The 11,780-nt window shown below is 47.0% G+C and overlaps 1 protein-coding gene, 1 non-coding gene and 1 pseudogene across 10 annotated transcripts in view; 1 reads left to right on the top strand and 2 right to left on the bottom strand.

Annotated features, from left to right (window-relative positions):
• Positions 1-1,536: 1,536 nt before the first annotated feature.
• Positions 1,537-11,780, top strand: part of CDC25A (cell division cycle 25A) — a 33,122-nt gene continuing 22,878 nt past the window's right edge. The window contains exons 1-7 of one of the 8 annotated variants that reach the window (XM_077992525.1): positions 1,542-2,325; positions 2,480-2,910; positions 3,893-3,969; positions 6,709-6,751; positions 7,561-7,597; positions 8,358-8,456; positions 10,532-10,651. In XM_077992525.1, coding sequence (XP_077848651.1) covers positions 2,741-2,910; positions 3,893-3,969; positions 6,709-6,751; positions 7,561-7,597; positions 8,358-8,456; positions 10,532-10,651 — 546 coding nt within the window. In that variant the 5' untranslated portion in view covers positions 1,542-2,325; positions 2,480-2,740. Of the gene's footprint in view, positions 2,911-3,892; positions 3,970-6,708; positions 6,752-7,560; positions 7,598-8,354; positions 8,457-10,531; positions 10,652-11,780 lie in introns of all 8 variants that reach the window. The other 7 variants (XM_028844076.2, XM_077992526.1, XM_077992527.1 and 4 more) reach the window with 7 other exon arrangements.
• Positions 9,572-9,872, bottom strand: LOC114676344 (NADH dehydrogenase [ubiquinone] 1 beta subcomplex subunit 1 pseudogene; annotated as a pseudogene). Its single transcript, XR_003727281.2, has one exon. The product of XR_003727281.2 is annotated as an NADH dehydrogenase [ubiquinone] 1 beta subcomplex subunit 1 pseudogene (transcript).
• LOC114676556 (U7 small nuclear RNA) lies at positions 10,972-11,033 on the bottom strand. The gene has a single exon (XR_003727612.1). It is a non-coding gene; the product is annotated as a U7 small nuclear RNA (small nuclear RNA).

Raw genomic sequence — 11,780 nt, 5'->3', positions numbered from 1 at the left:
TCTCCTGACTACACCCCCTAGCCAGGCCACCAGCACAAAACTGAGCTCATCAAATTCCTCCAAGAATTATGTCTCCAGTTGTTGAAATGTTACATCCACCCAGGTACTTGAATCATTACCTAAGAATCATTCTAGCCTCCTCCCTTCCCTCTAGCCCCCTACAATCTTAACTCTCAATTATCAAAATCTGATGAGATCTACCTCCTTCAGGGCTCCCAGGGTCATTCCTTTCCTTCGGTCTCTGAGCCCCCACCTTGCTTCAGAATCTCCCAGACTTTTGGGACAGCCAAAAGTCCTTGTTCCTCAGGCCTCTCCACTCTCCTCCACTGATCCACCCTAAAGCAAATCTGATCCGGTTATCACATACCCTCCACACCCTCCACTGTCCACAGGATAAGACCAAACTCTTCAGCAAAGTCCAATCCTTTCAAGAACTGTCCCTCACAGCCACTCCCATGTGCCCATTCTAGAACCGACTGGATCAACGCAGGAGTAGTTCCCGGCAAGTACAGCGCTCCTCCTCACCTCCTGGCTGCTGAGGACCCTTTCCTTAGAAAGCACTTCCCCCCAGCTCCAAGCTCCCCTTCTCCAGCAACCTTCACCTTCGGCTTTAATCTCCTTTGGGACGTGCCCCCCACTGTACTGCCTTCCCCAGTCTCCGCCCCTCCTCTCGGTGCCCACCGGCCCTCCGTGAACCACAGCTATTGTCATGGTAATAATTTCATTATTAGAAGGAGCTTTAAGCTCAGTGGACCAGAGCTCCCTGAGGGCAAGGGATTGTGGCATTATTTCAAGCACTGAATTTGTTCTAGTAATCCCTGAATAAACATATGTTGGATGAATGAATGCGGTAACAGGAATGTTGAGCCAAGTATTAAACCACACAAAACACAGGAGGAGAGGAAAGTATTCAGAGATACGACAGGGAGAACTATTTGAAACAGTTCACAGACCCTGTGAACTGTGCAGAGAGGCCTAAATAGCCTGGGGCTTCTGGAGGGAAGGGAGGTTCCTGGGTGGTGGAGCACTGGTGCACAGAAAAGCAGATGAATCCTGAGAGGGAGATTCCCCACTGTGAAGGGTCTGGTGTTGGGGCCAAAGGCTGGGGGCTTCCACCTGTCCATCATGGCTTTTCAAACTGTAGGGTTTTTTTTTTTTTTTTTTTGGAGATAGGGGGCAGGGGGGTGTCTCACTTTGTTGCCCAGGCTGGTCTCAAATTCGTGGGCTCAGGCAATCCTCCCACCTCGCCCTCCCAAAGTGCTGGGATTATAGACGTGAACCACTATGCTCAGCAGTAGGTTGCAATTAAATCATGCACTTATGGCTCTCAAAATCGTTCTAGGAACTGCCACAGGTGCAGGGGCTATAAAAGTAAATACGCCCACTTAGAAAATGGGGATAATTCTATGTCACAGAGTTGTAAAGATTACATGAATTAATACAGATTAACACACTGGGAACAGCGTCAAGTGCATAAGCACTATGTAAACTTTAGCTATTATTTGCTATTATTGTATTTGCTGTTATTGCTCTCTAGGTGCTCCCAGGGGGCTAAGAAGTCGTGGGAAGAAAGAAATGATTCTAAGAGAATCCAGTAAGGGCTAGAATGGAAGTGAGCAAACAATGCTGAGGCCCACAGCACATGTTGTACTGCGGGGTTCAAATCCCATAAGGCCAGCAGCACCCGGGGTCTGTGAGCCCTCCAGAGTTGGGCCCTGGTGGTCGAGTCCAGTCCTGGGGGTCATTCCATTCCCTCCCTCATTATAAATTGGGGCCTGAAGGCCCGGGGCGGAAGAAAGGGGTCCACAATACTGCACGGTTAGAGGCCGAGCCAAGGCTGGATCCGGCCAGACCTCCACAGCTCTTCCTTAGCCTCCACATTCCCTCAGGGTGTGGGGCGCCAGGTTGGGGGCGAGGTAGTGGAGGCCCAACGGAGGCCGAAGCTAACTGGACGGCGCCTCGCGATGAGAACTACGCTTCCCAGCATGCGACGGGGCAAGGGGGCCTTTCAGCCGCGAGCAGTGTCTCGCAGGGTCTGCTGGGAGTTTTCATTGACCTCTGATCCCCCCGCTCATTTTGATCCGCGCTAGTCCACTCTAGGCTCCGCCCCCTTCTGAGAGCGGATGACCTGGCAGAGTCCCGCGAGCCGCTTCCTTCTTCCCCTCTCATTGGCCCAGCCTAGCTGCCATTCGGTTGCGAGGAGGAGAAGTTGCTTACTGATTGGTGGATTCCGTTTGGCGCCAACTAGGAAAGGGGGGCGGGGCAGCAGCGGCCCCCACTGAGCTGCTATTACCGCGAAAGGCCAGATTGGCTGCGACAGCCTGGGTAAGAGGTGGAGGTCGGCTCGGTTTTCTGCTACCCAGAGCTGGGCAAGCGGGTGGGAGAACAGCGAAGACAGCTTGAGTCTGGGCCGTTGCCTCGAGGCTCTCGCCCGCCTTCTCTCGCTGACCCGCCGCGTTTGTTTGGATTTAATCTTCAGGTTGCCGGCGCCCGCCCGCCCGCTGGCCTCGCGGTGTGAGAGGGAAGCACCCGTGCCTGTGGCTGGCGCCTGGAGGGTCCGCACACCCGCCCGGCCGCGCCGCTTGCCCGCGGCAGCCGCGTCCCTGAACCGCGGAGTCGTGTTTGTGTTTGACCCGCGGGCGCCGGTGGCGCGCGGCCGAGGCCGGTGTGTGCGGGGCGGGGCGGTCGCGGCGGAGGCGGAGGAAGAGGGAGCTGGAGATCTGCGAGGCCGGGCGCCGCCATGGAACTGGGCCCGGAGCCCCCGCACCGCCGCCGCCTGCTCTTCGCCTGCAGCCCCCCTCCCGCGCCGCAGCCCGTCGTGAAGGCGCTATTTGGCGCGCCAGCCGCCGGGGGACTGTCGCCTGTCACTAACCTGACCGTCACTATGGACCAGCTGCAGGGGCTGGGCAGGTGAGGAGAGACCGGCGGGCGGTGTCCCAGGCCTCTGGCCTCGGCGTCGGCCTCGGGGAGATCAGGCCAAGAAACGGACCGGGAGAAGGGCGAGACCCTTCCGTCCGGGTTCGCCGCTCGGGGACCAGCCGGGCTAGGGCCCGCCATGTGCACCCCCGCCCGGGCGGAATGTTGGGCGGGAGAGGCGGTCCGGACCTCCCAGGGGAAGAGGTGGAGATCTCGGGCCTAAGCCCGAGCCAGGCCCACCTTCACCCATTTCGGATTGCTCCGTACTGTACTGCTGTCTGTATCCCTGGAAGCTCTTTGGAATCTACCCCCGCGGGGAAAATCAGGCTCTTCTAGGCGCTCACATTCACCCTTTGCTAAACCACCCTCAGGATCTTAGTTTGCTGTGATCTTTGTTCCTTCTCAATAAAGGACCATGGCATTTTCTTTCCTGGCGTTTATGTAAAATCATCTCAGTCCCTCGACCCGTGCACATTCCTGATGTCCACTCTGCTGCTTTCCTAAGGCCAGGTCTTTTTACCTAACTTTCTGAAAGCTTCCTGGGCTTTTCCTGATAGCAAAAAATGCATTCCACGGTGTTTCCGGCGGAAGAGCTACTTTCCCTTCAATCTCTGGCATCCCATTTGCTAAGCACATGTCTTGTGCATTTCCCGACTTCTGAAAAGCAGAAAGTGCCCTGTTCAACTTTCATCCCAACTCTGTCACAGTACCTAGGACACATGCTCTTGTTTTAGGAAATACCCCAATATTTGCCATAGCCATCATAACCTGCAGTGTGGTCCAAGGCCATGCCCACCCACTCCTTTTTTCTCCTTTGCCCAAGTGCTAATTGGGTGTTCAGAGTGGCAAAGTGGGATCTTTGCTTCTTAATCTGCTTCTTAAAGTGGCTGCTGCTTAATCTCATGGCCTATCTCCTGCATGTGACCTTTTAATTATATCCTATAAATCACTCATGGTTTATTTCTGTTGGTTTCAGTGATTATGAGCAACCACTGGAGGTGAAGAACAACAGTAATCTGCAGAGAATGGGCTCCTCTGAGTCAACAGATTCAGGTATTTAAGTCTGTTGTGTGGGGAGCAATACTGTGAATTTCCTGAAACATGCCTTTTCACCCAGGAGGTTAGTTTTGGTTAGAACTTGAGGAAGTCACGGCATTGGGTGATAAACTTTTTTTTTTTTTTTTTTTTTTGAGACAGAGTTTCGCTCTTGTTGCCCAGGCTGGAGTGCAATGGCATGATCTCGGCTCATCACAACCTCCACCTCCCGGGTTCAAGTGATTCTCCTGCCTCAGCCTCCCAAGTAGCTAGGATTACAGGCATGCACCACCACACCCAGCTAATTTTGTATTTTTTAGTAGAGACAGAGTTTCTTCATGTTGGTCACGCTGGTCTTGAACTCCCAACCTCCGGTGATCCGCCTGCCTCGGTCTCCCAAAGTGCTAGGATTACAGGCGTGAGCCACCATGCCCATTGATAAACATTATTAAGAAGAATACAAAGGAGCCCTTATGGCTATTTATGAAGAAAGGAAATAGGCTTCGAATGTCTGTAAGGAGATGGTGTGCGCTTGCCCTTTAAGGATGGGTAGTAAAGTAAAATTCACCATACCACCGTAAGTGGCATTCAGGCAATCTTACTGGCTAAAATACAGGGTCAAATTATTGGAAGTACAGTGTCATGAAATCATTTCATTGATGCTGCTATGGAGGAAATTGCCAGTGCATTTCATTCTTCATGCATTCATATTACTGCAGAGTTTATCTGTATTTTTACAGATAAGACCGTTGGGGCAAAGATGCTTTAGGTTAAAGGAATTGGAAGAGCAAAAGTCCTTTTTTTTTCTGAGACGGCGTCTTGCTCTGTTGCCCAGGCTGGAGTGCAGTGGTGCAGTCTTGGCTCACTGCAACCTGCGCCTCCGGGGTTGATGCCATTCTCCTGCTTCACCCTCCTGAGTAGCTGGGACTACAGGCACCCGCCACCACACCCGGCTAATTTTTTTGTATTTTTAGTAAAGATGGGGTTTCACTGTGTTAGACAGGATGGTCTCAATCTCTTGACCTCATTGTCCCCCCGCCTTGGCCTCCCAAAGTGCTGGGATTACAGGCGTGAGCCACCACGCCCGGCTGCAAAAGTCTTAAAATGTAATGTAGGCTTCTGTATGTAGAATGTAATTTAATAGAGAACTGGGGATAGGATTATCATTTGTAGCAGTGTGGTGAGCAAGGGCTCTAACACTTCACTTTCCGTAAGGCTACATAGACATGTGAGCTATGGGTGGGTGGGTCTGCGTCATCTGAGCTGACATATAAGTAATGCTGAACAGTGTCTCCTTCACCCTGCTTCCTGTTTTGAGATGGACACCTTGGTGTCATTTTGTTAAAGGCAGCAAGTGCTTGCCTTGCATGTCATGACTAGTAGTATTTTTCATTTTGAGACAAGGTCTCAACTCTTGTCACCCATGCTGGAATGCAGTGGCCCCATCTTGGCTCACTGCAACCTCCGCCTCCAAGATTCAGACAATTCTCCTGCCTCAGCTTCCCTAGTAGCTGGAATTACAGGTGCAGGCCACCACACCCAGCTAGTTTTTGCATTTTTAGTAGAGACGGGTTTCACCATGTTGGCCAGGTTGGTCTCAAACTTCTGACCTCAGGTGATCCACCCACTTCGGCCTCCCAAAGTGCTGGGATTACAGGGGTGAGCCACTGCACCTGGCCTTTTTTTTTTTTTTTTTTTTTTTTTTTTTTTGAGACAGGGTCTTGCTCTGTTGCCCAGGCTTCAGGCTGGAGTGCAGTGGCACAATCAGGGTTCACTGCATCTTCAACTTTACAAGCTCGAGCGAACCTCCCACTTCAGCCTCCCCAAGTAGCTGGGACTACAGGCACGTGCCACCACACCCAACTAATTTTTTTTTTAAATTTTGGTAGAGACAAGTCTTGCTATGTTGCCCCAGGCTCGTTTTGAACTTTGGCCTCAAGCCATCCGCCTGCCTCAACCTCCCAAAGTATTGGAATTACAGGTGTGAGCCACCGTGCCCGGCCTAGTAGTTGTATTTTTCAAACCCCATATGATTTGACAAGATAAAATATTTAAAAACTAGGCCGGGCGCAGTGGCTCACGCCTGTAATCCCAGCACTTTAGGAGGCCGAGGTGGGCGGATCACGAGGTCAGGAGATCGAGACCATCCTGGCTAACACGGTGAAACCCCGTCTCTACTAAAAATGCAAAAAATTAGCCGGGCGTGACAGCGGGCACCTGTAGTCCCAGCTACTTGGGAGGCTGAGGCAGGAGAATGGCAGGAACCCGGGAGGCGGAGCTTGCAGTGAGCTGAGATCGCGCCACTGCACTCCAGGCTGGGCGACTGAGCAAGACTCTGTCTCAAAAAAAAAAATATTTTTTAAAACTATGCCAAGAAAATTTGGTACCTATTGTTTCTGTGATTGGAACTCGTAGAAAGTTATCTGGGTCACTTCTGTCTGAATAACCAAACAATCATGATATGAATCAGTTTTATTCACCCTCTTCTCAAATCCTATTTCTTTTGATGTTATTTGCAAATGGAGGAAAAACAGTAAATACACTATGAAAAAATTATTCAGACTTGTACAAACATGACATTTTTGACGATCTAATAGCCATGACATCAATTCTGGCAAAAGTACAAGCCATGAGTATTTGTTGCCTGACTTAAATAAAGACCCAAGTACTTTCTTTAGTGTTTTAATTTTAATGACAAAATGGTGTTTTTGTATTATTTCTTGAGAGGTTTTGTTTTGTTTTGTTTTTTTTCCATAGGTTTCTGTCTAGATTCTCCTGGGCCATTGGACAGTAAAGAAAAGTACGTATTCACTGCTTTTAAATGTTTGTACTTAGAAAGAACGTGTCTAAACTTAAATACCTTATTTAAATGAAGTTCTTCATACACTGACTGGAGCCCTGGATTTAGCTGTCCCTAGAAACACTCGGGAATCTCAAGAATGAATAGTTTGTGTCAGCAATTTTCAGAACTTTTCTCCCTTTATTTTAGCTATAATTTTGGTGTTCTGTTCGGGTCTTACCCAAACCCTTACTCTGTGCTCTGACATCATAGCCTTACAAGAACATGTGGGTTTTTTGTTTGTTTGTGGTTTTTTTTTTTTGTTTGTTTGTTTTTTTTTTTTTGGAGGTAGAGTCTCACTCTGTCGCCCAAGTTAGAGTGCAGTGGCTCACTGCAACCTCCACCTCCCAGGTTCAACCAGTTCTCCTGCCTCTGCCTCCCGAGTAGCTGGGACTACAAGCGTGCACCACGACAGCCTGTTAATTTTTGTATTTTTATTAGAGACAAGGTTTCATTGTGTTGGCCAGGCTGGTCTCGAATTCCTAACCTCGTGATACACCCTCCTTGGCCTCCTATAGTGCTGGGATTACATGCAGCCGAACATGTGTATTTTAAGAAAAGACATGGGTTTGTTTTTTTCACCTAGAAGCCTAGTGTTAGGGGTGCTCCTGAGAATAAGACAGCTTCAGAAATTTATTCTCCCATCTCTTGCCTAAAATGGGAGTCTGTGACTATACCCCCAAGCTACAGGCTAAACACTGTCTCTCTGCTAATATGAATACCTCTTTACTTGTTTTATTCTCATTATTTACCTTCTGATCTCATTACAGCCTTGAAAATCCCATGAGAAGAATACATTCCCTACCTGTAAGTTAGTTCCTTGTTTATTTTGAGCTAATGCCTGTTATCCGTTCCTTAGTTACCAGCATGACCTTGATAGGACACTTAATTTAGAGAGTAAAAATGACTTTTCTTTAGTCTCTTTTTGAGACAAGGTCTTGCTGTGTCACCCAGGCTGGAGTGCAGTGGCAAAATCTTGGCTCACTGCCACCTCTGCTTCCCTGGCTCAAGTGATCCTCCCACCTCAACCTCCAGAGTAGCTGGAACTATATATAGGTGCACATCATCACACCTGGCTGATTTTTGTATTTTTTGTAGAGATGGGGGTCTCACTCTGTTGCCCAGGCTGGTTTCAAACTCCTGCCTTGGCCTTCCAAAGTGCTAGGATTACAGGCAAGAGCCACTATTCCCAGCCTTTCCTTAGTCTCATAAGTACTCAAGATGCTCGGCCTGGAGGAATTTGTCCTCCATCTCTAACAGAGCTTTATTAAACCAGGAAGGATTCTTTTGATGCAAATGTTATTTGGGGATTGATTTGGCACTGTAATCCCTGTTGAGCGGTGCGCTGTAGACCTTGTGAGGTTAGCTGTAAACCCATGGAATGGAAACTTCATTGCTGTGTCCTGGCAAGGTGGAGCTCTGGCCACATTTGCTGGTTACCTACTGCAGTGTGTGAGGAGCTAGCCTACCCCCTACTCAGCCCCCCTTTTTTCTTTTGAGAACTGAATTTTCCACTGAAATTTTATTTGTGTGCCTTAATTATTTTCTTTTTTCACTTTGATAGCAGAAGCTCTTGGGATGTAGTCCAGCTCTGAAGAGGAGCCATTCTGATTCTCTCGACCATGACATCTTTCAGCTCATCGACCCAGATGAGAACAAGGAAAATGTGAGCATGACTTCAATATACTAACCTGAGGCAGAGGTGAAACCCACAGGCTGTCAGTGGCTTAGAGATAAGTGGCTGGGCTGCTTTCTGGGAGACTAAACTTGGCCATTATGTGCGGTCTTTGGAGTCAGAGAAATCTTGGTTTGGATCCTGCTGTATGACGTTGGCAAATTCTTCTCTTTTTAATCTTCTTTGTTCTTTTGTAAAATAGGAGTAGTAATATCTTTTAGGGATGTGGCAATAAGTAAGATTATGTATGAAGTATTGAAAATGGTGCCTGACAGGCAGGAGTTGCTCAGATGGTAGCTCACAGGAGTAATTACATGTACAAATAGTGTTTGTCTGGAAGTCTCTGCCCAGGCTGTCCTTGCCTCTTTGCTCTGACCCTGAAATGAATTGTAAGCTTAGGAAAAGACTCTTTGGCAGTATTTGTAAGAACAGGGCTAACAAGTTTTAGGGTATCTCAGAGTAACTGAAATGGTGGCTTGGAAGGTGAATTTGTGGTTGTTTACCCTGAATGGGCCTGGCTTTTTTGTTCTCTTAGACATTGCACAGAGTAGGCATCCAAAACAGTTGTAATTTTTTCAGCCTTCTCTCTACTGTATTTCTGTATATTTACTTTCTCCCCTTTTCCATTCCTGCTAAAATGCCACAGTTCATAATCCTTAAAATCTTCCAGGTTTAGTGTAAAACCCACAGCCTCCATGAACTTTCCTGATGATTTCTTTATCAACTTGGGAAATGTCATGAGAAAGAATATGGAAATGAGTTCCTGCCTTGAGTGCTTGGAGCAGTTTATCAGCCTCTCATGCTTTTTACCAGGGCAAAGCTGTACTGATGCCTGGTTTTCCCCTGAAATGGCTTCTCTCAGGGTTGCTTGCTTAGAGCTTTGTTTTAAAGGGAAAACAGCATAGGTGGTGGTTAAAGAGCGCTCACTCTGGAGTTGTCCTGTTTTACTTCAGTATTTTGGGCACATTGCTTAACCTGCAAGGTCTAGTTTTCTCACCTGTAAAATCGGGACAATCAGGTTGTATTTGATGGTTAAAAAGTTAATGCGCAGAAAGTACTTAGTACTGTGTTGGCATAGAAATCACTGTAATATTAGCCATTACTGCTTTTTTTTTTTTTTTGGTTCTGAACGTTTTTATTTCTCTCAGAACTTTAAGATGTGAACATTCTGTAATTCAGCCAGTCTTTACTTCCAGGTAACTTCTCACTGGGTCGCAATTCCCTTTTAAATAACGTACTCTTGTTCCGGAAGGTAGTTAGCCATTCATCACTCTTTCTGTCTAAATAACATCCAATGACAAATCCCACAGGGGCAAGAACATGAACCCAGTGGTCCCGCACAATCTGAAGTAAGTTCACCATGATAGCTGCAGCCTCAGTGCCGACAGCGACCCCGAGACCAAGGGCGATGGGGAACCCAGCCACCCATGCCAGTGCTAGCCATTACTGCTTTTAACACTTAATTATGAGTTCTTAAGTGAATATTTTAGGGCAGGGGGCCTGTGAGTGCTTTCATTCCATAAAGTGGAATCATACAATATATATTCTATCATATCTGGCTTTAACACATTATGCTTGTAAGAATCGTCCATGTTGAGTAAACCAGTAGGGCTTTTTTTTCATTGCTTTTAGTATAGAATAGAATAATAATTTTAAGTAGAAAAAATTATCTCAGTTGGTAGGAAGAGCTGGAGATATGAAGCCCTGAAACAGATGGATCTAGATGGAAAATTTTGACAACTATTCACAGGCAATTATATTAGATTTTATTTATTTTTACTCTAGATTTCAGAAACATTGTGATTTAGCTTATTTATCATGTTTTGTATATTTGGCTGATACTTGTGTTAGGAAATACAGTATGGCAAGAAAAAGATGTTACTTTAGAAGTTAGCTGTTGACAGAGCCTTGGATATTCTTAGTTACAGAGATCCATTGTTGGAATTAGGTGAAACTTTAATTTGGAGGCAGAAAGGTGAACAGTGCCCACTTCCTTGCCTCTTTCACCCAAGCTGAGGCCTGAGTTGGTTTTCATGGACAGTAGATGTCTCGACTATGTCTTGCAGGAAGCCTTTGAGTTTAAGAAGCCAGTAAGACCTGTATCTCGTGGCTGCCTGCACTCTCATGGACTCCAGGAGGGTAAAGATCTCTTCACACAGAGGCAGAACTCTGCCCCAGCTTGGATGGTATGTGCTCTGGCTTTCATAGGGGATTTCCTGATAGGAAGAAAGGATTAAAACACCTTCTTTCATCCAGAATTGAAGGCACTACAGTAGCGCTAGCTGTCTTTACCTTGACTTTGTCTTTTGAAACTAGACTGTCAAGCATTCTTGGTGGTTTTGCTGTGTCTGGAGAACAGACAGGCGGTAGTAAGAGTGGGAGATGGTGTTTGAAATATTGGAGTTGTGCAAGGAATATTTGACCTTGTTAATCTGGGAAATCCTGGGTCATCCTAAATGTATGTATGGTGGGATTAGATCTCTTACTATTTTTTGTTTGTTTGTTTAAGGGCTTTCTGGCAAAAACTGGAAAGCCTGCGAGACAAATTTTAAAAGAGCCATAACACTAGACCTCTTACTTAAAACTTGCTCTTTTACTATGCATTCTAAGTGCTTCTCAAAGAGCTGGAGAGAGAGCACTTGACTTCCTCCAAAGGTGGTTAAGAACAGTTATGGGCCAGGTGCCATGGCTCATGCCTATAATCTCAGCACTTTGGAAAACTGAGACAGGAGGATTGCTTGAGTCCTGGGCATCACAGTGAGACCACATCTCTTTTTTTTTTTTTTTTTTTTAAAGAACTACTATAGATTCCAGTGAACGCTCAGGCTACTGGGCAGTTTTGGGGTCACTTGTTTTAGGGCTATGTATTTGCCAGACAGGGACTGTCATTACTTCCAAAGTTTCCTGCTGTTGGTCTGAATTGGATTAACTGATAGCATCTATAGATTGAAGACGCCCAACTTGAGCAGGATGACCACATTTGGCTTGCAGGTTTACCTAGGATCTTAAATCTGAAAATACACCTTTCCAATCTGGTTTGTGTTCTGAGGTTCAGCCAGTGTTGCTACTCTGTCTATTATTTGCACAAAGCACTTTTATATGTTCTTGTCTTGTGAAGTAAGTGGAGTTAACCCACTTGAACAGATTAGGAAAGTACCACTAGAGAGGTTTGGATGATGTACCAAAGGATATACCTAAGTGGGAAACCAGGATTTAATGATCTCTGGCTGGGTGCCGTGGCTCATGGCTGTAATCCCAGCACTTTTGGGAGGCCAAGGTGGGAGGATTACCTGAGGTCAGGAGGAGTTCAAGACC

The sequence above is a fragment of the Macaca mulatta genome, chromosome 2 (genome assembly GCF_049350105.2).
Source record: "Macaca mulatta isolate MMU2019108-1 chromosome 2, T2T-MMU8v2.0, whole genome shotgun sequence".
NCBI classification, from domain to species: domain Eukaryota; kingdom Metazoa; phylum Chordata; class Mammalia; order Primates; family Cercopithecidae; genus Macaca; species Macaca mulatta.
The sequence above is the reverse complement of the archived record's forward strand: the minus strand, read 5'-3'. Positions and strand labels throughout refer to the sequence as shown.